Source organism: Marmota monax, unplaced genomic scaffold (assembly GCF_021218885.2).
Source record: "Marmota monax isolate L192 unplaced genomic scaffold, Marmota_monax_Labrador192_F-V1.1 WCK01_AAM20220418_F8-fsc00138, whole genome shotgun sequence".
Classification (NCBI taxonomy): Eukaryota; Metazoa; Chordata; class Mammalia; order Rodentia; family Sciuridae; genus Marmota; species Marmota monax.
The window spans coordinates 3,392,508-3,420,291 of NW_026692763.1; the positions used below are offsets into that span (position 1 = coordinate 3,392,508).

The window sequence follows — 27,784 nt, forward strand, 5'->3', positions numbered from 1 at the left end:
TCACCAAGCCAAACATTTGGCCATATTTTTATTTACTACATATACTATAAACATATACAATACATGCTACAAAAAAACATTTTTTAAAATTTAACTGTCAAGAAAGTGTATAGTGTTATAATACAATGGCAAATGTTCATATTTTATTTCAAATTGGTTTGCTTATCACCCATTTCAAACCATTAATAGTGATATGTTACTTGTGGAAAATTAAAAATTATCTATTTTCATTATTAACAATAAAGAAGTCCAACAAATTAATAAGAATTAACCATGTCAAACATTAGTATCCAAAAAATGGGCTTTTGCAGAAACAATTATATAAAATATAGCAGCCAATTTCAGTTTATTATGTGACAATGAATATGCACTTGAATGGGGATTCTAGCATGTTTTTTGGAATTTATCTATAAGAAGTCCTTTGAGTTCTTGATATCCAATAACTGCCACACCCAGCCAAATCCAACCCAACACTTTATGTAATGGCTCCAGACAACTTATCATTGAGAAATTCTTATGATTTGGGTAGAGTTGCATATTCCACTAATATTACATGATGAAAAGAGACATTACAAGCCAATATCAAAGGCAAAGGAAAATATAAACATTCAAATCAGTTGTAACAAGGTTCTTCTACAAATATTTTAGATGCCATACTTCCAGGAAAACAAGATTTAATGTGCTTTTGGATTTTACAGTATGAATGATAACTGAAAATTTAACAAAAGTAGTCAGATGGAATTATATTGAGTATGCAAATTTGTTCATTCGACATTATTGAGCACCCACTATGTGCACAGCACTGTGCTAATATTTTAAAAGTTGATTATTAATATCTTCATCAAGCATTACCTTAGTGTGAGGTAAAAATACATTAAATTAGCGTCAACTCAAAAGTTTGCCTGTGGTAATGTATGTAACTCCCGTGCCAGCTGGCTTCCCTGGGCCATGTAACAAGCTCCTGCATTACCCTCATTCACTCACACAAACATTGGCACACTGTGTGCCAGGCAATGTGCACTGAAATAACCATGATTTGGTATATATTCAAAGAATGAAGATTTATCATATTAACCTATGTAGAGCAATTAGAAAGGTACACATTATGTTTCTAAAATGAGGTCCAAAGCAAAGTATCAGGTGTTTCTATGTCACACCACACCAGAGACCACCAAGTGCCTTTATCAACTGGGAACTAACTTTAAAAGTTTCATGTTGTAGTCTAAAATAGCTTAGATTATTTTTGGTCTCATAGGTCTATTCTTTGGAGCACCTGACCCCATATAAACCATTCTATTTTTAAAAGGGTTTATAAACTAAACCTGAACATTAAAAAAAAAAAAAAGCCATTAAAAAAAAAAAATGAAGACAGTACTTCAAGCACTGTTCTGGCCATGTAAAATTAATAATACATAAGTAATTCATGATTGGTTCAAACATCTTTCAAAGCACTAACTCTACCCCCAAACTCATGATTCTAACTTGTCTTTTATACAAGTTGCACAGAACGCTGAGGGCAGAATTTGGCCCTGAAACCTTTCATGGAATATTATAAGTGATTGGTCCTTCTACTCCAAGTAGAATCTGAGAATTCTAGGATACTGGCACTCAGGAGAAATGGCCCTGTTGATACCCATCAGGCAGGAATCTCTTTAGCTGCTGCAGCAGTGTGAATCTAGTATGACCCCTTAGGGGAAGGAAGCTGGGAGTTTGGCTGTCCACTTAGTGAATCCAATACTGGCTTAAAGCTATGCACTGAATAAAGTGCTCTGCACATCCTGCTCCTCATCTGGAATGAAAATATACATTATCTTAAGAATCAGCCTACTTATGGGTCTTGGGGAAAATAACAAGGGTTGAAAGAATCCCAAGAAAAAGTACGAAGCATTGACTGGGAAGGAAGACAAATGCCTCTAGTAGTGTTCTCAGAATTCTCAGGATTTTAAATGTCAGAATGAGTCATACAATGGTCATGTTCCATAAATGAAAAAGCAATCCCACTGGGCACTATTCACATGGTGCATGATTACTTCAAGGGGGTGGAAGGGAACAGTCTACTGCCATTTGATAGTATGATTTCAGATGAAAACAAAACCACTGGATAAGTCAGGGTAACCAGTGTGTAACACTCCTCCCTTGTCCATCAGCATCCCACAGGTTGTTCTGCACTGCTTGAGAGAAAGGAGGTAAAACACCTATCCCTTCTGATACAGGCACAGCCACTACCACCTAAACTGCCAATTCAGAAATAACCACACAAGCCCTCCAGTTTCGTACCCTGAATATGGTAAATAAGACTAGGAATGGAGTAGTTCAGTCTAAAAAAAGATCACAGGTAACAGAATGCTTATATAAACTAGACTGCTTTTGACACCTGTAAGAAAATTATATAGATGGTAATTGGAAAAAAAAAAAAAAAGATTGTTCCCATCTGTCAGCAAAACTGTTGAGCTATACTCAGCTGAAGTCCTCATCGGGATTCTGTTGATCCAGCAGACGGACATGTGTGAATGGGAAGTGACCTCGTTTGCCATTACATTCCCCTTCCCACTGACCACTCACATTAATCTTCGTAACCTTTACCAGCTCACCGACCTGCAGGGGAGAATAAGGAGAGCACTTTATTTCCAGTTAAGAATGCAAGCTGAAAAACTCCATTCTCTCTGGTTAGGCAAACCCTGCCCACGTGATTGCTCTAGGGCTGATGTTACAGAAAAGGCTGTTCACTACCTCCCCAACCCCAGCCACCAGAATGATTATTTGTGGTTAATGCAGACAGAAGGAAGAAGTGATTTTAGCAGTTTAGAAAGAGAACATAGCAAAGTAGAAAAGATCCTAGAAAATTATACTTTTGGGAAATCTCAGTGTCTCTGAATAAGCAATGTCAGCTTAAGGGAATATTCTTTTTCTTTATACCCACTACTCTCAGCTTCCTCCCTGCCCCAGGCCCTGGCCTAGGAAAGAATCCCTGATTCTCCATGGCACATAGTAGCACAATCTCCTAGCATCCTCACTCACACACATCCTGGCCTAGTATTGCTTGCATAGCATAAGGCAATCATGGCAAGTTCACTTCATTTGACCCCAGAAAATGAAGTATTCCATGACCTTCCCACCAAGGCAAGCCACTAGGGCAGGCACAGGCACAAATTCCAAGTCCTGTCAGCTCCCTGCTCATCCCCACCTTCTTCCTCATCTACTAACAGATTTTTTTTTTTTTGACCCCTCAATGCCACTTGGCACTATTCATTACCCAGTGAGGGGACCAAAAAACAAAAACAAAGTCTCTTTTTTCTTCTTCTTCTTCTTTTTTTTTTTTTTTTAAATAGTGCTGGGGATCAAACAAAGCCTCTTACATGCTAGGCAAGTGATAAAACACTGAGCTAAACCCCCAGCCCCAATTTAAAAAGTCTCTTAAACATTAAAGGTAAAATTTTAATAATATGACATATACCTTTAGCCTACCATGAAACTTAAGTAAGTCTGATGAATAGATTCACCCTATAATAAAATATTGAATAATGGTGAGATAAAACTCTTGAACTACAGACCATGACCATCCCTTAATTATTAACACTTAAGTTCTCAGCACACAAGTGGTTTCTAATTATTACTGTTCATTTGGTTTTATGAAATTAAGAACTATTACTGATTTAATTATATAGACAGTGGAGGGTTTTTATGGGGGTGGGGGCAGGGGAGAGTATTTGATAGTATTAGGGATTAAACCCAGGGCTTTGCACATGCTAGAAAAGCACTGTATCACTGAGCTACATTCCAGCCCTTTTTATGTTCTGCTAAGTTGCTGAGGCTGGCTTTAAACTTTCAATCCTCCTGCTTCAACCTCCCGAGCCACTGGGATTATAGGCGAGTGCCACAAGCTTGGCTAACATAATCACCAAGCCCTATAGGCTGCTAGTACCAGGATTCTGTCATCCTAACAATTTTCCAGCTTAACCTCCTGACACCCAAGTAAGGTAATTAACTATGACAATCAAAGATTTTCACACTGTCTTTGGAGACCATGACAAAGTGAAGTTTTGTTAGTGAAAATAATCTGAAATATGTGTTCCTTTAACCTTAATTCTAATTCTCAATTTATCTCACTTGTTCCCTTCTTTTTAAAAATCTGGCAGGGCTAGAGATATGGTTCAGTGATACAGCAATGGCTTTGCATGCAGAAGGCCCTAGGTTCGTTCCTTTCAATGTTATAAGATGCGAGGCTTTGCGCTATCTCCTAATAGCAAACTATTTTAGTGACTTTGTCTTGTTTATGACCTGTCAGCTACCCTTGAGTTTCTACCCTTCACACACATGCACATATTATACATTATACACATTACTCAAGTTAAAGCCTGGATATTTCCAGTTACTTGGTGGTAAGGTCCATTACATCAAATGAGTACTTCTTTCCCCAATTTTTAGTATTTATAACACTCAAATATAAAGTGCTATTCTGGTAGCTGTACTAAGACTAACATAAGTCACTGATCTTAAGAAGGGGACTTACAGTCGGCTGCAGTGGCACACATTTATGATCTCAGCAACACAGGGCTGAGTCACGAGTTCAAGGCCAGCATGGGCAACTTAGTGAGATTCTGTCTCAAAACAAAAATTTAAAAAGGACTAGGGATGTTTATCAATATTTTATACAGCTTTTCTAGGTATTGAGAAGACAGTTCTTTAGGATATAGCTTTAAGTCAACCATTCTACTCCATAACAAAATTCAGATGCAAAACTCCTCTCTTCTCTCAATGTTACATTGTCTTTATCCTTAAACATTCAAGTGACAGTTCATAGAGCTCTAAGAAAGAAAGGATGCATTGAAGTGCAGGCTAGGCTGGTCTACACATTTTTTTTTTTTTAATAGTTGATGAAGTTCTTGGCAAAAAGATACAAACATTAGAAGTGAAAGAAAAGCTATGCCATGATGGAAATTATTCTGATTTTAAATGGATAAAAAATTAAAGTGGGTCTGGGGATGGGGCTCAAGTGGTAGCACACTCACCTAGCATGCGTGAGGCACTGGGCTCGATTCTCAGCACCACATTAAAAATAAATAAAGATATTGTGTCCATCTAGAACTAAAAAATAAATATTTAAAAAAAAAAAAAAAAGTAAAGTGGTAGCTGGTCAACGAGGCTAATTAACCTGCCCAAGTGGTACTGGATACCAATACTTCAAAGGAAGACCTTGTTAAGAAACAGTAGCTGTCAACCCTGGGAGAATATGAATAGGTTGTTCTAAGAATGTTTTTCCACCCAGAGTGGAACAACACCTATAATCACAGTGACTTTGGAGGCTAAAGCAAGAGGATTGCAAGTTCAAAGGCCAATCTCAGAAAATTAATGAGACCCAGTCTCAAAACAAAACAAAACAAAACAAAAAAGCAGGGTGTGGTGGCACATTCCTGTAATTCCATAGGCTTAGGAGGCTGAGGCAGGAGTACTTCAGAGTCCAAAGCCAGCATCAGCAATTTAGGGAGGCACTTAGCAACTCAGAGAGACCCTTTTTCTAAGTAAAATATTAAAAAGGGCTGGGGATGTGGCTCAATAGTTGAGCGCACCTCTGTGTTCAATCCCCAGCACCAAATTAAACAAACAAACAAACAAATAAATAAATAATAAAATTTAAAGGTTAAAAAAAAAAGGGGGCCAGGTGCAGTGGCACACACCTGTAATCCAAACAACTTGGGAGGCTGAGGCAGGAGAATCGCAAGTTCAAAGACATCCTCAGCAACTTAGCGAGGCCCTAAACAACTCAGTGAGACTCTCTCTAAATAAAATACAAAATAGGGCTAGGGATGTGGCTCAATGGTAGAGAGCCCCTGGTTTCAATCCCCAGTTCCCCCCACCACACCACCACAAAGTTGCTCCACTAAGTGAAGTTCTTTAATTCAGAAACAAAGCAGAATTGTGCTCCTCTTTCTGTTATATATCAACTCACTAAAGCCTAATCCCAAAGACTTTACCAGAAAAGGTGAGGTCTGAAACTTGGCATACTGCTTCAAACACAATGAAAGCAAACTGAATATATGCCTCAGAAATGTTACAGTCTTACAATACAAAGGAATGAATGCTATAATAACAGTAGTTCTAACACTAGTAATTTCAAAATTCAAGTTATAAAAAGGAAAGAAAAATCCTAATATATATTACCAATGGACAAGAAACACAAAAGGGCTTCATGTATCAACAACACATTTAATCTTCCTTTTTATGAGGCAGACCTCAGTAGTGCCTTGTAAAGAAAAAAGGCTGATGATTCTTCTTATCACTGAGAAATTGGTGTTTCACTGTCCAGGCTGGTACTCAGCCTCCTGATCCTATAACACATCCTCAGGAGCAAGTGTGCATGTATTAGTGGAGTCATAAAGGGGAATAATTGGTTACTCTAATTTCTTCACTCCTTGAAAACTTACTGAACACTGGTTTATTCCCTAGCTCTATATAGTGTCCAAAGTTATTCAGGATTCTGGTGCAGATATAATCAAATCTAAAACTGGTTCAAGAGCAAAAAGACTATCCAGCTGATCTCCACTTATGAATACCAGTGATAATGACAAAAACAGCACAAATTTCTGGAACCCACTTATATAGGAGACATCAGCAAACTGTGTGACCTCCTTTGCAGCTGCTTTTCTGTTCCTACTATCTAACAGGAAAGATAACCAACAACTGTCAGCATTCCTTTGATCCAGACTTGCTGAATAACTCTACTGAGCTCAGAGAAGGAAGCAAACAGGGCTGGGGGTGTGACTTCATAGTAGAGCACTTGCCTAACAAATCAGAGCCCCTGTGTTTGAACCCCAGCACTACCAAACAGAAAAGAAAGAAAAAGGGGGAAAAAATGCATGTAAAGAAAACCTTGGAAAAGCAAGTACAGAGAAGCAGTACAGGGAGCCTTGTCTTCAAACATTTTCAAATGCAAAAAAAAAAAAAAAAAAAAGACATTCAATAAATATTCCAAGATTTGGCTACGGGAAAAACAGTTAAGGAAACTACAGCAATCTAAGGCAAGGGTCAGCAACTATGGCCCATGAGCCAATTCAGTTTGCTCTTTTTTTGCAAAGATATCAAGTATCTTTTTGATATTTTTGGAATATCACAAGCTCATCTGTCGTTTTGTCTGACTGCCTTCTACTACCATGGCAGACTGAGGATTGTGACAGAAGCTATATGGTTCTAGGCATTTATAGAAAGTCTACAGACTCTTGACCTAAAGAATAGATAAGCCAGATACAAGGGCACACACTTGAAATCCCAGCTACTGAGGAGGCTGAGACAGGACAAGTTCAAGGCCATCCTGGGCAATTTAGAGACCCTCTCCAAAATAAAATTTAAAAAGGGCTGGGGAGAGTAGGCAATACATAATACCCATCTAGAGTCTTTTAAATCAGTGAAAAACAAGAGACAATTCAGCTTTAATGATTCACTTAGAGGTGGACTGAAATGGGCGTGGTTTGTATTGGTAAGTAATTAGATTTAACTGCCTAAAACTCTTGGTGAGAGGTGAATTGACCACTAGTAGTATATACATTTTAGTTCAATATAAAGTATTTTCTAAAAATTAATACAATGAATTAGACCTGAAGTTCCCAAACTAAATAGTGTTAAAGGCATCACAGTGAACTCACAGGTATGCAATGAAGTCTTTTTGAGGGAAACAGAATAATACTTGATTTGTGATGTCATATGAACTACTAGGCTCAAGACAGTACACAATCCCTTTTTTTGGACTGGGGATTTAACTCAGGGTGCTTTACCACTGAGCTACACCCCAGCCTTTTTTGAGAAAGATCTTGCTGAGTTGCTAAGGCTTGCCTTGATCATATGACTCTTCGAGGCAGTATACAATTTCAACATTATATCATGCTATTTTTTTTTTAATTAGGAAAAAAATTTTAGTTGTAGATGGATATAATAACTCTATTTTATTTATTTATTTTTATGTGGTACTGAGGATTGAACCCAGTGCCTCCCATGTTCTAGTAAAGCATTCTACTGAGCTATAACCCCAGTCCCGTGCTATATTTCTTTCAAAGACACTGTGTCTTTACAAAGCTGGGTTTTGAAAGTTGCTATGATAAACAAGCAAATAAGTAACTCTTGAAAATAAATGTGGAATAGGAAACAAGGGTGGCAATGTTTAATATGATCCCAAGGTTGGAGGAACTACAGTGACCAGAGATATCACACCTCATTAGTTAAGTAATTACAGTCCTTTAATACTAAACTAAAACATTTATTATTTTTTTCCCCATGGTATTGGGAATTGAACCCAGGGTTTACCATTTATGTGCTCTACCACTAAGCTACATCCTTGCCTACACTATCTTTATAATATTGATATTTTATCTTCTTCTCTCTTTTTTTTTCTTGTTACCAGGGATTGAACTCAGGGGCACTTGACCACTAAACCACATCCCCAGACCTATTTGTATTTTATTTAGAGATAGGGTCTCACTTAGCTGCTTAGCACCTCGCTTTTGTTGAAGTTGGCTTTGAACTCAAGATCCTCCTGCCTCAGCCTCCCCAGCCACTGGGATTACATGTGTGTGTCATGTGCCCAGCTTTAATTTTGATATTTGATAGCTGGATTACAGGTATATACCACCATTGCACCTGGTTTATGTTTATTTAAAAAAAAAAATTGTTTTTTGGTACTAGGGATTGAACCCAGTAGCATTCTACCACTGAGCTACATACACCCCCAGTCCTTTAATTTTGCAACAAGGTCTTGCTGAGGGTCTCACTAAATTGCTGAAGCTGACCTCAAATTTGTGATCTCCTGCCTCAGCTTCATAATTATTATTAAAAATACCGAAGCATGGCACTGGGGATATAGATTAGTTGGTAGAGTGCTTGCCTCGCATGCACAAGGCCCAGGGTTCAATCCCTATCACCACAAAAACAAATAAACAAACAAACCCAGGCATGGTGGTATATGCCTAAAATCCCAAATAATTAAGAGGCTGAGGCAAGAAGACCCCACTTTCAAGGCCAGGCTAGGCACTCAACAAAACCGTGCCTAAATGTAAAAATTTAAAAGGGGCTGGGGTTGTGGCTCAGTGGTACAGCGTTCTCCTAGAACATGCAAGGCCCTGGGTTTGATCCTCAGCACCACATTAAAAAAATAAATAAATAAGTAAATAAAATCAAGGTATTGCGTCCAGCTAAAACTAAAAATTTTAAAAAAAAAATTTAAAAGGGGAGTCAGGTGCTGAGGATGTAGCTTAGTGATAAAGTGCTTGCCTAGCATTGAGAACCTGGATTCAATTCTCAGCACCATAAAGGGAGAAGAAAGAAAAAAAAAAGCTATTATTGGGATATAAATACTTAAGATATTTGGACCTACCTACTTAATAAGTGGAACTATTAGATATTTGTTTTAGCCTAAGGGAGCCATGAAATATTACTGAAACACTAAGGGTGGTATGAATGAAAAAAGTTCAGGACCAATAGCCTACATTGTTGTGGCTCATATTGAGTTCCCAAAAAGTAGAGATATTTAAAGAGATGCTTAAAAATCATTGAGATGATACCAAAGAGTCTGCCTTTAATGTCTGATAACTGGATCTGTTACTTCCAACATCCCTTCCCACTGAAATTCAATGATATGAAATGAAGCAGACATCCAAGAGGATGAAAGAAGGGCAAGAGAAACTAGATGCCTATCTCAATGAACAGGACAGGGGTCTACTGCTATGGTTCCAGAAAAAGAAACTGGATACATAAAGGGCTTGCCTCTCATATTCTCATACCTTCTAATCTCATTTTTTTCTCTCTATCAAACAGATATGACAGATTGGCCTTTCCTCCAAGTTGTTAAGGTCAAAAGACCCAACAACTCTCATTTTCATAGAGTTCCACATGCAGAAATGTGCAAGTTATAGTCACTGATGCATCAAAAAGAATCCAAAGCACCTTACACCTTTCACATCTGTACTATGAAGAAAAAGTCCAAGTCTGGGAGTACCCAAGTATTCTCAAGTCTTACTTATTGAAAGCAAAATGCCAGGCTGAATATGCAATAGAAATTACACAAGTAGCACTTTTAAACAAAGTATGATTGTTTTGCATAGTCCACAGAGGCATAAAATAAACATCCACATTTACAAGATTCATCATGACAACAAGGTGGTACAGTGGCGCATGCCTGTAATCCCAGTGGCTCAGGAGGCTGAGGCAGACGGATTGTGAGTTCAAAGCCAGCCTCAGCAAAAGTGAGGTGTTAAGTAAATCAGTGAGGGGCTGGGGATGTGGCTCAAGCGGTAGCGCGCTCGCATGGCGTGCGTGCGGCCCGGGTTGGATCCTCAGCACCACATACAAACAAAGATGTTGTGTCCGCTGAAAACTAAAAAAGAAATATTAAAATTCTCTCTCTCTCTCTTTAAAAAAAAAAAAAAAAAGTAAGTCAGTGAGACTCTAAATAAGATACAAAATAGGGCTGGGGATGTGGCTCAGTGGTCAAGAGCCCCTGAGTTCAATCCCTGGTAGCCCCCATCAAAAATGAAAAAGGCCTCTGCATTATTCTAGAGTTATTTAATCATTTTTCCTCCAACACATTCATGTCTGCATTTTATTTAATGTCTGTTTAATTCACTTTTATGTTCCTAGAATATGATTGATTGATCAACCCACAGATCTATGGGTGGGCAGAGGAACACCCGTTGGTCATTTGCTGCAGTTAATCCCTTCTCTCTAATGCCTTCATTCCTAATAGAGAAATCTGGGTAGAAAAAGAGAAAATATCTAATAATTTATATTCTAGTAAGACACTTCAGTCATGACAAATATACCCATATGCAGGAAACATACATTTGTAAAATGAGAAGAGGTGATTCTTGAACACTTTTAAAAATTTATTTTTTAAAACACAGAAACAGAACAAAAAACCATAAAAAGGCACAGAAACTCTTTCTTCAAAGAAAATCTTACAGAGATATGATATAATATATAACAGTGAAAAACAGCTGCTTTAGCTGGAGCACAGTGACGCACACCTGTAATCCCAGCTACTCAGGAGGCTGAGCGGGAAGGATTAGAAATTCAAGGTCGGGCTGGGGATGTGGCTCAAGCGGTAGCACGCTCGCCTGGCATGCGTGCGCCCCGGGTTCGATCCTCAGCACCACATACAAACAAAGATGTTGTGTCCGCCGAAAACTAAAATAAATAAATAAATATTTAAAAAAAAAAGAAAAGAAATTCAAGGTCAGCCTTGATGACTTAGTGAGAACCTGTCTCAAAATAAAAAATACAAAGGTGTAGGAAGATATCTCAGTGGTAGAGCCCCAATACGACAAAAAAAAAAAAAAAAAAAAAAAGCAGCTGCTTTAGCTGGGGTACATACCCTGTGGCACATGCCTGTGATTCAGAAGAGTGAGGTAGGAGAAAAATTTAAGGCCAGGCTCTGTAACTTAATATGAGACCCTGTGTCAAAATAAAAAATAAAAGGGGCTTGGGGATATAGCTCAGTTGGTTGAGTGCTTGCCTGGAATGCACAAGGCCTTGGATTCAATCCCCAGCACCACACACACACACACCAAAAAAAAGGGGGGGGGGGGGCTTGAGATGTAGATCAGTAGTTGAGCACTTGCCAAGCATGTACAAGGCCCCGAGTTTAATCCCCAGTACTGGAAAAATAAATAATTCAACAAAAATAAAAATAAAAAAACAAATGCTTTGGTTAAAGCAAGAGAAAGAAACCCAAGATCTTGCAACCTTAGCTTTACCCTTTCCTGGAGACTCTTAGGGTATTGAAAAGCAGTCTGAAAATGTGGGTCTAATATATCTTAAAGTCTTGACCAAATCTAAAATTAAATAGATCTATCACTGGGATACAGCTCAGTGGTGTATACACTAACTCAGTGGTAGAGCACTAACCTAACATGTGCAAGGTCCTGGGTTCAATCCCAGCATTATAAATAAATAAATAAATAAAATGTAAAATGCTACCAAAATGTACCTAGCTGGTTTACAGATCTGGATTTATAATAGGTCAAATTATGTTTCATACAGAAAGACTGATCTATGTCAATGCATAATTTTCTTATGAGAATGCTAAGGTCAGAAAGCCAAACTTTCCTAATCTTCCAGTCTCACACAATAAGGAGTAGACATTAGTTTCTATGAAAACCAGAAATGGGGCCAGGCACAGTGGCACACAACTGTAATCCCAGCAGCTCAGGAGGCTGAGTCAAGAGGATGGCAAGTTCAAGGCCAGCCTCAGAATTTAGCGAGAACCTCTAACTTAGCCAGACTCTGTCTTAAAATAAAAAGGGCTGAGAATGTAGATCCGTTGTTAAGTGCTCCTAGGTTCAATCCATGGTACTCAAAAAAAAAAAAAAAAAAACCAGATGGAAAAGGAGAACTATACTTCCCTATATAGATAATACAATTGAGGACATGCTTGTTGTCAATGAAGCCACATAAAACTTGCATGGAGGGGGCTGGGGATGTGGCTCATGGGGCTGGGGATGTGGCTCAAGCGGTAGCACGCTCGCCTGGCATGCGTGCGGCCCGGGTTCGATCCTCAGCACCACATACACACAAAGATGTTGTGTCCACCGAAAATTAAACAATAAAAATAAATAAAAATTATTTAAAAAAAAAAAAAACTTGCATGGAGGAGGGCAGCAGTACTGTTATCTGGGTTTGGTAGAAAAGTGCCAAGGTAGATTTAGGTTTGTCACATTTCCATAACCAATTAGTTTGCATGATCCATTCAACCAGTCTTAATATCAATTTTCAATGAGGATATTTAAGGCCCTTTCCAATTCTAGAGTTCTATGATGCTAAACAAACAACCATTTTTTTTCCCCCAACTACATAAAAAAAAGGTGTTTTAAAGCTACTAGTTAGGGTATTTGTTTTAACTTGAAAGAGGCTCTCTTTAGCAATAAACATATGTGGCTCAAAAACAAATATCCAAACCAAAAAGAAAATTTAAACTAGTTTTCTATGTAAATCTTTATTTTACAAGATTGTATTTGATAGTAGGGAGATTAGATCAACCATTTTTTAGTGTTAAAAGACCCTACTTAGTGAAGGCAGACATCACTCTCTTTGTTTGAGGTTTTTTATTTTGTTTTGTTATGGTTTTTTTGTTTTGTTTTGTTTTTGAGAAGGAGGTCTTACTATGTTGCCCAAGATGCTCTTGAATTCAGGAACTCAAGTGATCCTCTTGCCTCAACCTCTTGAATAGCTGGGATTACAGGCAGGAACCATGATCATATGCCATTGCCACCATGTTCAACCAAGGTATACATCATTAAAAATAATTCTCTTTGAGGAAGGAAATGCAAATGGAAGCAAAATTAATATGATAACTATCCTCTTCTGGATGTTAGCTGACACTCCAGCCCTATGCTAATAAGATCTGCAAATAAATGTCAAGAGTCACATCTATCATATGCACAGCAACAAGTTAGAAAGTTATCATCATCTGAACATAAATGAAAACATGAGGCTGGATTCTAGTTTTTTCTTATTCTCCAAAGTCTAAGTTGGGAAAAAGAAGTAGTGTATGCCTATAATCCCAGCTACTCAGGAGGTTGAGGTGGGAGGATCTTGAGTTTGAGGCTAACTTGAACAACACAATGAGACCCCCATCTCAAAAAAAAAAAAAAGGCAAAAATGAAAAAACAAAAAACAGTGTGACTTAGCAACATACATTTCATTTTCTCATTAAAGCAGAAACACAAAAGTCACAAACATCCTCTTAAAACATACAAACTTTAAAAACATATTTTCAGGGACTGGGGTTGTAGCTCAGTGGTGGAGAACTTGCCTTCTATGTGTGAGGCCCTGGGTTCAATCCTCAGCACCATATAAAAATGAATAAAATAAAAGATAGTATGTCCACTTACAACTAAAAAATACAAAAAAACAAACACACATTTTCAGTCAAACCTAGAAAATTAACCCTCCTTCTACTAGATCAAAAACTAAAAGAAAAATTTCAAATCCAGTAATATCAGAGACTAGTACTAGTTCAAATAAATTCTAGCTCCTTCTGTGGACTAACACTCCCCCTTAAACAGAGAGCGCTCCAACTCCTCACTGCATGAACATGACCCAAAGAAAAGAAAGAGGAAGGCTGGGGATGTAGTCAGTGGTAAAGTGCTCTCCTGGCATGTGAGAGGCCTAAGTTCAATCCCCAGCATCACAAAAAAAAAAAAAAAAAAAGGATCCTTAAGTTTATAAGAATGTACTTTTACTTTTTCTCTGCATAACTTCAGCCTGTGCTTATGAAAGTTAGTACCCATTTACATTCAAATCATTATATCAGTAGTCTCTGAAACACAGGAATAGGATGCCTCTTCTGTAGCATTTTTTCTCTCCCTGTAGCAGTTTTTATGCTCAACTATAGCTCTGTATAACTCAGTGAGGATGAAAGGAAGAAAGGGGGGAGGAGAAAAGGAGGAGGTAAGAGGCAAAGCAGTGCTAAAGAAAGAAGGAATAAATACAATGTCATGATTGACCAGAAGGAGATAAGTTACCAACAATAACTATTCACCAGTAAATGGCTAAAAATTAATCCCTTAAGAACTGGCTTCTTGACAATAAAATGCATTAAACAAAAAATACAAATTTGCCACTTCTTGGAATTATCACTTTTAGGTATAGCTCACTTCCCACCTATACTACACTTTATTGTTCCCTCCTGAAGCTTTCTTTCAATAGTGTTGGGGGTTGAACCCAGGGTCTAATGAATGTTGGGAAAGCACTCTTATTACTGAGTTACATCCCCAGCCCCACTCCTGATCCTTGGTGAACATAATCAATAGTAAGGAACTTCATATCCTCTAAAGTAAAAACATTTTGTTTTTGTGGGAAAATTATACTTAAATGCTATGCTAAAGACCACTTATTACACTCAAATCTGTGTAAACCCACCTTCTTTTAGACAATGACAAAAAGAAAGCAAGAAAGATTAGAATATAGATAAGAGAAAATATTTTAGTGAATTCAGGTAGTATTGTTAATCAAAATATGCTTAGTAGGTAAGTCAAAACATTCAGTTATACAGTTTTAAGTTTACTCATTGCAAAATAGGTTTTCAATATAAAAGAGAAAACCCAACATTAAATGCCAAAATCAGTACTTAATGGTTCAACATCTACAACATCACAATGCTGGTGCTTGTATTCAGCATTCCTACAAAGCTCTAAGAGGTCTGAAAGGGAGACCCTATAGCAGATCTCTTCTTTCTACATTTTACACATTATGTACCTCCAAAGCCAAGGCTGTCTTGTCGTAGGCATTAGGGACTCGCTTCTGGATAACCCTGGCATAAATGGGCCCATTCTGGAGGTTAGGGAGCGGAGTGTTGACGCTGGGTTGGGCATAGGGCCCGGGCTCCGGCCCACCCAGTGGCTGCGGGTGGGAACCCTCCTGGTTACCTCCAATCAGAGCCGATACTGAGGCGGCGGAGGCAGGTCTATACTTCTCCACGTAAGGGACTGGAATCATCCCCCTCTTGCCTTCGCTGTCCTCGGCATTCCACCACTGCTCTTCAGGTTTATCCCGGATTCTCAAGATGTCTCCTTTCTTAAAGGGAAGATCTTCTTCATCATTCCCATTAAAGTCAAAGAGGGCTCGCACATACTCTGCCTCCTCCTGCCTGAGAATCACTCCACTACCCTGCCTGGATCTGGAAACTGGTTCTATCAATGTTGTAGTGTCCAAATAGTGAATTTTGTAGAATTCCAGTAAAGCAGGCAATGAATCAAACTCTTGATCTCCTATTCGGAGTCTGGAGGGGCTCACCCCTGGAAAAAACAGAGCAGAGTGTTATTTAAAGATGTACTATATTGAAGATGAAATGAAGATTTTAAGCATTTCTCACACACACTTTAGTCAACATTTAATCAGCAGAAAAACTGTCTTTAAAAAAATAATCTCTTCTCCTCACAAAAAAAATCATCATACACTGAAGATGAAATATCCTGTGAAAATAAGATGTCCAGCACCACTGGCCTCATAGGATGCCAGGACAGATCAGGCCAGTTGGGCTTGCTCTCATACTAGATCAGACAGTCAATGTGGAATATTTTTGTTCATTCTCTCAATATATTCTGTTGACACCCCAGTAAAGGTTCTAAATTTTGCTGCAATCTTTTTCCCTTCTTCTGTCCCAGGAGCGCTTTATCACTAAGCTACATCCCTAAACCTTTTTATTCTTTGATATAGGGTCTCTTTAAATTGCTTAGGACCTAAGTTGCTGAGGCTGGCCTTGAACTTGTGATCCTCCTGCCTCAGCCTCCCAAGGTGGAGTAACTATGCCCAGCTTGTTGCAATCTTCTATTCAACTTAAGAAAATATAGCAGGCTCTCCTTTTCAGAAAGAAGTAGGGAAAGTTTGTAATCTACATTGAGCTCATACATTTTTTTATTCTCTTCACATCTAGAATGTTTAATTCCAAAAAAAGAAAAATCTTAGAATGTTGACCACAATTTCATCTCTGAAAGCTAAAACAAAATTAGGAAAAGCTAAAAAAACTAAGTTGGCTGCTTAAAAATCAACTCCTAAGATCTTCACTTAAATAAAACATGGAAACCACATTGCTCCCTGTGAAGCAAACAGGTCATGAAGATAAACGAGGATGATTGGGAAAATAAGCATTAAAATATTCAACCTCTGGGAACATACTGAGGATCCAAACAAAGGACATATGATGAATGCTTCTATTCTGAGATTCTAAAATTCAACTATAATAAATGAAGACATATCACTCCAAACAAGAGTTTCCTATGCTTTTATATTTTTCTGGTACTAGGGACTGAACACAGGACTGTTTTACCACTGAGTTACATCCCCAGTCCTTTTTCTGCTTTATAAGGCCTCCCTAAATTGCCAAGACTGGCCTCCAACTTGGATCCCCTGTCCCACCCACTTCTTTTACAAACTCTTTCCTACTGGATGTGGTACACACTCTGCTAAGCAACCAAAATAACAAATTATTTTCATTGAATATTTTTTTACCTTTTGGTTTCTTGATAAATAAATAGGTCTGTAGAAATCTGAGTTTTTTAAAATTTTAATTATTTTTTTTTTACTAGCAGACAGACCTGTACCTTTATTTATTTATTTATTTTTAAAGAGAGAAAGAGAATTTTAATATTTATTTTTTAGTTTTCGGCGGACACAACATTTTTGTTGTATGTGGTGCTGAGGATGGAACCTGGGCCGCGGGCCGCATGCCCCACACATGCCAGGCGGGCGCACTACCACTTGAGCCACATCCCCAACCCACCTTTATTTATTTTTATGTGGTGCTCAGAATAGAACCCAGTGCCTCACATGTACTAGGCAAGCGCTCTACCACTGAGCTACAACACCAGCCCAGAAATCTAACTTTGTGGCAGGGGTACAGGAGAATTTTTTTTTTTTTAACTAAGTCTTAATCCTGCCACAGGACCACTGAGCATTTTAGGTTATAACCCACCAGATTTTTGAGGGTGTATAAAGCACATACATATTTGAAAGTACTTTTAATTGAGTTATTATATGTAATTTTATACCTTGCCTTTTTTTCCTATTATACTTCAAGAACATGACTGGGTATGTACTGAGATTAGAGCCCAGGGCCTTGGGCATGCTATGCATGAGCTTTAATGCTAAGATACACACCATGAGCTACATGGCTCCAAGAACATGACTGTTATTTTTATGGTGCTGAGGACCAAACCCAGGGCCTTGCACATGCTAGATAAGAGCTCTAACAATGAGCTTTCCCTCCAAGAAAAATACTTTTTTAAAAAAATGACACTGTGAATTGAACCCAGGGGCGTTCTACAATCAAACTACATCCGCAGCCCTTTTTACTTTTTGAGTCAGGGCCTCATGAAATTTTCCAGGCTGACCTCAAACACATGATCCTTCTACTCTGCCTCCCAAAGTCACTGGGATTATAGGCATGTACCATCACACCTGGCTCAAAACGAAGCGCTTTCCACTGAGCTACATTCCCAGCCCATTTTCTGTTTTATTTGTTGCTGAGGGTCTTGTGAAATTGCTGAGACTGGCCTTGAATTTGTGATCCTTTTGCCTCAGCCTCTTGAGTGGCTGGAGATTACAGACAAATGCCCCTACACCAGCTAAGAACATAATGTGTGGGAGAAGCACTCACGCTCCTCCCGGGGCACATGGGGCACAAGTCCATCGGCGGAAGGTGCTGGCTCCTGCAGCCCAAGAAGCCCCGGGAAGCTCCTGTGTTCAGTGCCAGGCCCCTGAGAACCTCCCGGAGAGTGTCCCGGCAGCAGCCCTTCCCAAGGGGCCCTGCGTCCTGGCGGGGGTACACAGTGAGAAACCAGAAGCCAACTTGAAGAAATTTGCACATGACCTTTTAGATGTCCTTGAAGAGGAAGACAAATGAGATCCAAGAGATTTCTGAGTGGATGGGGGTTCTGCACCTGCCCCATCCCACAGGTCCTCACTCTGGCCACTCTTCATCTCTTGTTACCCCTACCTGTTTGAGTCACCGGGAGTGTGTCTGGGTCTCTAGGAGTGGAATGGGTGTTCCTGGGTGCACCTCCTTCCCTTTATGCTTCCACGCACCCTGCAGGAGGTGAGGCTGTGACCACCTGCTGGCTTGTGTCCTAACCACGTTGTCCCTCATGAATAAAGTCCCATAATAAAAAATAAAAAATAAAATAATGTGTGGGAGAAAAAGGGGAATTCTGGGGAATAAACCCTGGGGTGCCCTACCACCCAACTACAACCCCACTCTTTGTTTTTAAATTTGAGACAGTCTTGCTAAATTGTCAGACTGACCTTGAACCTGTGATCCTTCTGCTTCAGTTTCCTAAAATGCTGACATTACAGGATTGCACCAACATGCTCAGCTATAAGAACATGATTGTTAATGGCCATAAAGTATTCCTAAATTTTCACTAAGATAAACAATGCTGTTATGAGTGTTTTTGTTCTTATCTATTAAGGAACTTTTTTATTTCCTTAGGATAAATTCCTAGAATGCAATTTTGGATCAAAGGGCAAGCATTCCAAAAAGTTTGTGCAAGTTTACACTCCCCCACCACCACCCCATATTCTTGTCAAAACAGTATTTTATTTTTTTGAGGTATTGGAGATTGAATCCAGGGCACCTCACATGCTAAACAAGCATTCTACCATTAAGCAATATCCTCAACCCCCCTCCCCTTTTAAATTTTGAGACAGGAATTCACTAAATCACCTAGGTTGGTAGTTAATAATTGGGATTTGGAAGGCATGTACCCCAAAGTTTCATCTGTGGGAAGACCTGATCCCCAATGCAGCAATGTTCTGAGGTGCGACTTTTGGGAAATAATTGGATCACAAGGGTTCTAACCCCATCAGTGGATTCATGGCTCTAATCCCCACTGATGGCTTCACAGCTGATTGGACTACTGGGATGTGTTATAAATTGTAGGAGGTGGGACTTACTGTAAGGCTATAAATCCTGGGGGTGTGCCCTTGGGGATTGTCTTGTCCTTAACCCTTTCCTCTTTTTCTGCTCCTGGCTGCCAGGAGGTAAACAGCCTTCCTCTACCATGATGTTCTGCTTTGCCTTAGGTCCAAAGCAATGCAGCCAAGTGACCATGGACTGAAACCATGAGCCAAAATAACTTTCTTCAATTGTGTTGATTTTTCTCAGGTATTTTGTCACAGAACAGAAAGCTGATTAACATGAGGGTTTGAATTTATAATCCTCCTGCCACAGCTTCCCAAGTAACTGGGATTAAAGGTGTATGCCACTATAACCAACTCAAAACAGTATTTTAAAAACCATCATCAATTTAATAAGGAGAATTGTTATTTTAAAAAATATATCACTTTTGGCCATTTGATGTTTTTCAAATTTACTGACCCTTTGTACTTCGTTGAAATAAGTACTCTCAAAGTTATTTGTTCAAGTCCTTTATGGTAGGATAGTGGCTGATATCCAATCCTAATAACTCTCCATTAGTATAAACAAAATGGCACTGTCCTACCCAGCTAAAAGCCAAGCTGAATGAGCCTTCTCCTTAACATCATGAAAGTTGAAAGACCAAGACACATTTAAAGTTGCATGTTTTTTATATTGCAAACAGGCTATCTGTAAACTTCATGGTTACAAGCTGAAACTGGTTAATAGACCAAATGCAGGATTGCTGGCTGTCTTTCCAATTTAAGACACTAAAAGAAATGCCCAAAGCAAGTAACATCCATCTATGGCAAACACTCAACTCAGCAGAATGTGACCCTAATAGCTGTCAGTTCAGGATAGAGAGAAGATTCTGGTTATGAATGTAACAGAGTGTGGCAGTGCTATATTCTCTTCATTGAGTTGGAATTGTTCCTATTCAATCTGATGGGCAAAGAGATGCATGACCACCTTCTGCATTACCACTAGCCTAATTCAGGATGATCTTTCAGGCCTACAGAATAACTGCTAAGGCCAGGGTCACTGTGAACATAGAGATCTACTCAGCGTTCCCTGGTCAAGAAAGCTCCAGGGCATGAGAATTGCAAGTTCAAGGCCAGCCTCAGGAACTTAGCAAGACCATGTTTCCAAATAAAAAAATTTTTTAAAAAGGCCATGCATGGTGGCACATGACTGAAATCCTGGAGATTCAGGAGGTTGCGGCAGGAAGACTGCAAGTTCAACGCCAGCCTCAGTAACTGAGCAAAGCTCTAAGCAATTTATCACAGCCCTGTCTCAAAATAAAGAGGGTTGGGGATGGGGCTCAAGTGGTAAAGCACCCTGGGTTCAATCCCTGGTACCAAAAAATAAGAATATAAAAATTTAAAAAGAACTGGGGATGTGGCTAGTGGTAATGCACCCTTAGGTTTAATCCCCAGTATCAAAGAAAGCTCCAGGGCAGAGTGGTAAGGAGTCTGTCTACCTCACATCCAGTAGGGCATCTATGGCTCAGAAATTGGTCCTGATCACACATTTGGGGAGAAAAGCTTCCTTACTAAAGTTTACTCAACTACAGGTCAAAATGGTTTTTACTAATTGCTCTTTTGGAACAGTGGCTGGCAGAAATTAAGTGTTCACTTAAGTGTTTCGTTTAACTTTTTCTTTTTTGAGGATTCTCATTGTGTTACCGAGGCTGGTCTTGAATTCCTGGATTCAAGCAATCCTTCCACTTCAGCCTCCCCAATATTGGGGCTACAAGCACACACCAACTTAACTGGCATTACATATTATCACTATTATTTATTGTACTGGGGTTTAAACCCTGGGGTGTTTCATCACTGAGCTATATCCTCAGCCCCCCTCCTTTTTTAAAAGAATCTTTTTTTTTTTAAGTTGTAGATGAACACATACCTTCATTTTGTTTATTTACTTTTCTTATGTGGTGCTGAGGATCTAACCCAGTACCTCATACATTCTAGGTGAGCACTCTATTATTGAGCCACAACCCCAGCCCCAGCCCCGGCCCTTTTTAAAATAATTTTTTAAAATTCTAAGACAGGGTCTTAGGATTGGCAAAGCTGGCTTCCAACTTGAATCCTCCTGCCTCAGGCTCCCAAGTGGCTAGGGAGGAACCATTGCACCCAACTACGTATCATTTTTTTTTTTTCAAGTACCAGGGACCACTGAGCCACATCCCCAGCCCTATTTTTATTTTATTTAGAGACAGAGTCTCACTGAGTTGCTTAGCGCCTCACTTGTTGCTGAGGCTGGCTTTGAATTCACGATCCTCCTGCCTCAGCCTCCTGAGCTGCTGGGACTATAACTGTATGCCACCAGCCTGGCTACATATCATTCTTAATGAACATAATGAAGTAAAAGACACTAAATAAAAATCTATTACCAGTTTTGAGAAGCTCACAGCATAGAGACACAAAGGTAAGTTCAGCGTGCTGGTGAGCACAGAGCATGTCTTAGGAAGAGATCCCTCCACTCCAACTCTTATTTCAACAGATGTATTCCTATAAAAAATGAAAAGTAAGGCTGGAGTTGTGGCTCAGTGGTAGAGCACTTGCCTTGCATGTATGAGGCACTGAGTTCAATTCTCAGCACTGCATATAAGTAAATGAATGAAATAAAGGTCTACGAACAACTAAAAAAATTTTGTAAAAAAAAAATGAAAAGTAGCAACAAACTATGCCTTGAGATACAAAATCACAATGGAGAGCAACTCTGACCATCCTTAAACATTTCAAAGGCACTCTTTTCACTCCAAGAAGGAAGGTAACCACTCCCTACCATCATCCATTGTTAATAGTTCCTCTATTACTACACCAGGCCAAGTAAAATGGGGTTTAGGGTCGGGGATGAGAAGAGGGGGCTAAAAGAAAAGACTACTTAGCCAAGACCCTTTGCAAGATCAGTGGAAGAAAAATTGCAGGTCATCTGGCACAAAGGTATGAAGGAGATTTAATTCATTTCTTATTCTAGTATCATAGTATGAACTTAGCTTGCTTGACTGTTTGGCTTAGCAATCCCAAACACTCACAGAAATACAATAAACAAAACAACGAGAAGCCTTTATATACTTTACCTATAAATTATTCTTATATGCTACTAACACTGTAATTTCACAGAGGAATACCTGGTTTAGGGTATTGTTGGGCAGTTAAGATAAATAAGACAATCAAGCTTCATTGATCCAAACTCCAGAAGGGAAGGACAGAGAAAAGAATATACATGAGTCCCAGATAAGCATAAACCTTACCACAGCTATGTGCTCCAGCTCCTTTTCCCTCCTTGTCTCCTTCTAACCACAAATAGTCAAAGGCAGGAAATAAGAGGGAGGAAGGAGATACAGTCAACTAGTCTAAAGGATAGAGCCAACGCAAGAATTCTTACAGATATCTGGGACTTAGAAAACCTCAATGACTTACTCTACATCAAATCTGGGATGGATTCTGAATATGCCATTATGAATTAACACATTTGGAAATTAAAATCAATACAAATGGTTAGATATTCTTTTGGGTTCTCTGTACCTTCTCAATCTATTACTTGTAAGCATTTTGGCCCTTGGGCTATGTTTTTTACAATGACACTCCATAAAGGTTTCATGAAGAACAACATAGGTCTCTTTAGCCAGGTTACATCTGGCAAGGTACCACCGCAGTTGCCCCATCATCAGCCTCTCCTGGACCCCACAGCACTTTCTTTTATCCTTCCCATTCCCTTCTTTTCCAGTCCTTCTCTTCCTTCTCTGCCTGTGGAATTTAAAGAGGTTGCTAAAATAAATATCCACACCAATACAAAGGTCTAAAAGGCCAACAACTGAGAAGGGAGCCTAAAGATACACTGGAGTATAGTCTCTGAGGCAAGAAAAACTTTTCTAAAAACAGTGTAAATGAGATGGACTCTGACTCTCATTTATATGAGTTGTTACTTAAATTCTCTGTACCTCGCCCCTCTTTCTGCTAAATGGGGCCAATGACATTTCTAATAAGTTTCTAGAAGTGGCCATGGCTGATACAACCAGGCAAAGTGGCATAGGCCTCTAATCCCAGCAACTCTAGAGGCTGAAGCAGGAGGACTGCAAGTTCAAGGCCAGCCTTAGCAATTTAGTGAGACCCTGTCTCCAAAAGAATAAAAGGCTCAGTGTAACTCAGTGGTAGAGTTGCCTCTCTGGGTTTCTGAGTTCAATCCCTAGTAACAAACAAAACAAAATGGAAAAAAATAAATAAAATAAAACAAAAAAACAGGACCTTGTCATGTTATAATTCACATGTACACAGTAAAGATCGGAAGAAATACACATTTCCTTTTGTCATACAATTTCTAAGTAACCCACTGAAGAACTTCTCTAGAAGCACTGGATGGAGGAATATTCTGACACTGAAGACAAGAAAACCAGGTTTGTGAACTGAAAAGATGACATAAAACACACAGCTGAAGGTTCAAAAGGTGCAGTGGATAATCAGTTGTCCCAATCTCCAGAGAAGTGGCTTGATCCAGCACTACCTTGAAGAGGAATCACTACAAAATAAGGCAAGCTTTTACACTATCCTCACTCACTAGAGTAATAGGTAAGAGGCTTTGGTTGAGCTGTTAACATGTACTGGACCCAAGATCCTTTCACACTATTTCATATGCCCCATCCCTCCTATCCCAGCCCTATTCCCTAATGCATGCTGTTTCACCAGTGCCTACCAACATACACTATGCAAGCCACGAACCTCTTAAAGCTGAGAATGGTTTTCCATTGTGCTGTAACTACCCCATTCCACCTCATTTATATTCATAGTATTAGCCTATGTGTGTGTGTATGTGTATATATCTTGTTGAATATTTATTCAATATGCAAGACAGATTCCTAAGTATTTAATACACTTAAGTTCATTTAATTGACTATGAGGTCAGTGTTACTATTTTCCCTCTTTCACACATGAGGAAAACTAAAGCAGAAAAAAAGTTAAATAACTTGCCCCAAGTTACACAAGGAATAAGAGGCAGATTAAAAAGATTCAAACTCAGACTCCAGAAATCAGGCTTATAACTCCAAGTAGTGACAATGTACAACTCACACTCATTCAGTTTTGTGGACTCTACTGGTCAAGGTCCAGTAGTTCCTCATTGTTCCAAGAGGAAGAAATTAGTGGATCAATTGTTGCAAGTCTTCTCAAAAGGTTCATCTTGAAACTCACCCTGAAAGAATATGACCAGTAGACTTGATCAAACCCTTCCATATAGCCTTGGAGCACAGCCAGGGTGCTCCTAGGCTATGGCAGCAGAGGACTATGGGAGCTAAAGATCTAAGATAAGTTAACATAGGTTCACTGAAAAGGTTGAGAATCATTAGCCTATTCTATCCCTATGCCTCTAAAAATTATACTAGGGATGGGGTTATAACTCAGTCATACAGCGCTTGCCTAGCATGCATGGGTTTGATCCTCAGCACTGCAAAAAACAAAACCTAAACCTCCACACAAATTTTACCTAAGGTTATGTACAAAAAATACACCATGTAGGGCTGGGGTTGTGGCTCAGTGCACTTGCCTAGCATGCGTGAGACACTGGATTCAGTCCCGGGAACCACATAAAAATAAACAAACTACAATTACAAAATAAATAAATAGATTTTTAAAAAATACACTATGTAATTTTAAGCACAAAGTGCACCTCCCATATTCAATGTGCCAAGTAGGTTTTTAAAGCCTCTTTATCATTGACTTAGATAGCAAATGTGCACTGTCCAGGTGCTAAAGCCAGTTTTCTTGTCATCTTTTCCTTCTGGTCTTTAAAAAGAACCTGGGACCCGCTTGGCAAAGTAAGTTTTGAGGACAGTCCTCTATGTGCACTACTGGGATCCAAGAAAGGTTACACAAAAAAGGGACAGAATGCCTGAGTTCAAATTCTGTCACAAGCCTTGTAACCTTAAACAAATTACTGAATGTTTCCTTATCTGCAAAATTAAAATATTTTAATGAATGGAGATCACAGTACTTCACTCACTAGATCGTGATGAGGCAAATAAAGGTACTCAGCAAAGTACCTGGTATAGAATAGCCAGTCAATAAATGTTAGCTATTAATAATGTATACGCTTCTCAAAAATTCAAGAAAGTTCTCTGCGTGGCTTCAAAAGAAAAAGCTTAATGGAGAGGAGAAGACTAAGTAATCATTATAAAGACAACAATTGAACCAACTGCCCTACACAAAAATACGGGACACAAAGCATGTGGAAAATAGGGTACACACTATCCATGAGCTTTCCACACCTCATTCACAAACTTTGGCAATCTTTACCTTCTCTCCTAGGCTAAGGATCTGAATTCTTATATATTTTGAAAAGGTGGAGTTCAATAACAAGGTAAATAATGAGATATAAAATCACAATGCAGAGGTATAGAGAAATACAAAGTTAACAAACCTGTCTGCTGCCATTTCCAAATTCTGCAACCAAAATACACATACATAAATAAACTGTTGAGAAATTAATTTCAATGATAGTTTACCATCATGTTATTATAATTAATTCAAAACCCTAGATACTTTGCATATGGCATCAAAATAGAATTTATCTGGTTTAGGGCAATATATGTTGCATCAATATGCCTAGTTCATGTTATAACCATTATAATAGTATTAAACTGACCAGACTGATAAAGATTTTGGATAATCAGTGAACTTAAAGACACCACACTCAATAGTACAATTAACAACAGAGACTGCCCATCTCCCTATTTCTGGACAGAGGGTGTAAATCCAAATTAGGACTATCCTCAAAGGGCAAGTCTGCAAAGACAGGCACAGACACCTCCTAATTCACATGAGACTGGCCTGGATCTAGTCTCAGCTGGTTAGGAAGAAACTACTTCTATTTGGGAACAGTGAGAAGGCACTAATGACTCTTGGTGCTGTTAACAGACAATGGTAACCTCAGAATTATTGTGTGTCTCACACATCTCAAGTACTAAGTGCATATATTTCCTTAATATTCCCCAAACAATTCCAATTACATGGGTAAGACAGTCACATCTCAATGATCCTTAACAAGAAAGACAAAATGGGATGACTTAAATTCCTGGAGGATCTGCTCCAGGAGGGTTTGTTTCTGGTACCCAGGAAGAAGGGCCACAACCCCAACTTACTCAACAAGAAGAGGCCAAGAAGTACAAGACAATGTTAAGCTCAAGGAAAATTAAGTTCCATTTACTTCCAGGGAAGGAATTGTTCCCTTAGATAATTTCTGAGATATTTTGGGGGTGGGAGACAGCGGCTCTTTCTTCCACTAAACACTCTGAAAACTAGAACCCCCTAATTGTGGTGGACAGTCTTTCAGACAGTAAGATATCCTGGATACTGGCAGACATCAACTTATTCTGGCCTGGTCATACAAGGCTTTCTTCTATCACCAAGGCACTTAGCTCACCACCTTCGTCCTCCACAGGGGAAGAGGACGGTAAAAGCATTTTGGAAAAATGCCCAAGAAAGGAAAAAGCTGACCGGTTTCCTGAGGGTGTCTCCATCCCTCCCGGCCAGTATGTGGTGACTTCCTATCAAAGGCCACCAGGGGAGTATGGCCAAACCCAGTTCTCCAACACTGCAGGAAATGTTTCAAGCCTAAAAGCCACTTGTAGGATTATCGGATTCATTCTGGGCACTGCTGCCAAGTGATGCCCCCGCAGTGCCAACATCCCCCTCAGTTCTTTGTCCCCACATTGCCCAGCCCTGCCCTTGTGCTTGGCCCGGGCGCCAGCCCCACCCTGGGGCCGAAGCAGTTCCCCTTCCCCTGGGCTGTCCTCCCAAGGCACACCCAGAGGCCTGGGTCAGCGGCTCCTCCTCCCCCACACACCACCGCTCGACTGTGGGAACACGCCTGGACAGCAGGCTGCCCCCTGACAGGACCACTTCAGCCCTTTGCCCATGTCCCTCGTGGGGGTCAGCGCGACAGGAGCAGCCGGCCAGGCTGGGAGTTCCGCGGCCCTCACCCCCGCCCGGGGCCTCCCATTCCCTCCGTCCCTCACCGGGCGGAGGCTGTGCGGGCGATGGTGGCACGGGTGGGCGCGGGCCGCTGCTATTGATGATGTAGTGTGAGACACGCGAGTTCTCGGAGACGCTGAGCACATAGTCCCCGGGGCTGGTGCTCGAGTCCCGCACCAGGAACACCCCGTGCCGCTGGCCCTGCAGCAGTGCCACTGCCTCCTGCCGGCTCAATCGCCCCCAGTACCAGCTACTCCGCTCCTCAGAGTCGAAATTGCCCGCCATGGCCACCTCCGCGCCAACACGCTGGGCCGCCGCCGCCACGCGCGACACTCCAGCCCCGGCGCCCGCCGCCCAGCGGACCGGCTCGGGTCTCACCCTTACAGCAGCGCCCGAAATGGCGGCGGCGGCCGCGGGC

The 27,784-nt window shown here is 39.9% G+C and overlaps 1 protein-coding gene across 2 annotated transcripts; it reads right to left on the bottom strand.

Moving 5' to 3' along the window:
- Nucleotides 1-27,784, bottom strand: Crk (CRK proto-oncogene, adaptor protein). 2 transcript variants are annotated; one of them, XM_046446904.2, is made up of 3 exons: nucleotides 27,411-27,784; nucleotides 15,238-15,776; nucleotides 1-2,595 (listed from the first exon to the last, which is right to left on the bottom strand). In XM_046446904.2, the coding sequence occupies exons 1-3, from the start codon at nucleotides 27,649-27,651 to the stop codon at nucleotides 2,458-2,460; spliced, it is 918 nt and encodes a 305-aa protein (XP_046302860.1). In that variant the 5' UTR covers nucleotides 27,652-27,784; the 3' UTR covers nucleotides 1-2,457. The 2 variants fall into 2 exon arrangements, with proteins under 2 accessions (XP_046302860.1, XP_046302861.1); XM_046446905.2 differs by having other exon boundaries at nucleotides 2,382-2,595; nucleotides 15,408-15,776.

Excerpts from the sequence above, each read along its gene's own strand:
- Crk (XM_046446904.2), bottom strand. The coding sequence starts at position 27,651 with ATGGCGGGCAATTTCGACTCTGAGGAGCGGAGTAGCTGGTACTGGGGG. Across the intron at positions 15,777-27,410 it reads GCCCGCACAGCCTCCGCCCG|GGGTGAGCCCCTCCAGACTC; the intron begins GTGAGGGACGGA and ends TGTTTTTTCCAG. Across the intron at positions 2,596-15,237 it reads AGACAGCCTTGGCTTTGGAG|GTCGGTGAGCTGGTAAAGGT; the intron begins GTACATAATGTG and ends TCTCCCCTGCAG.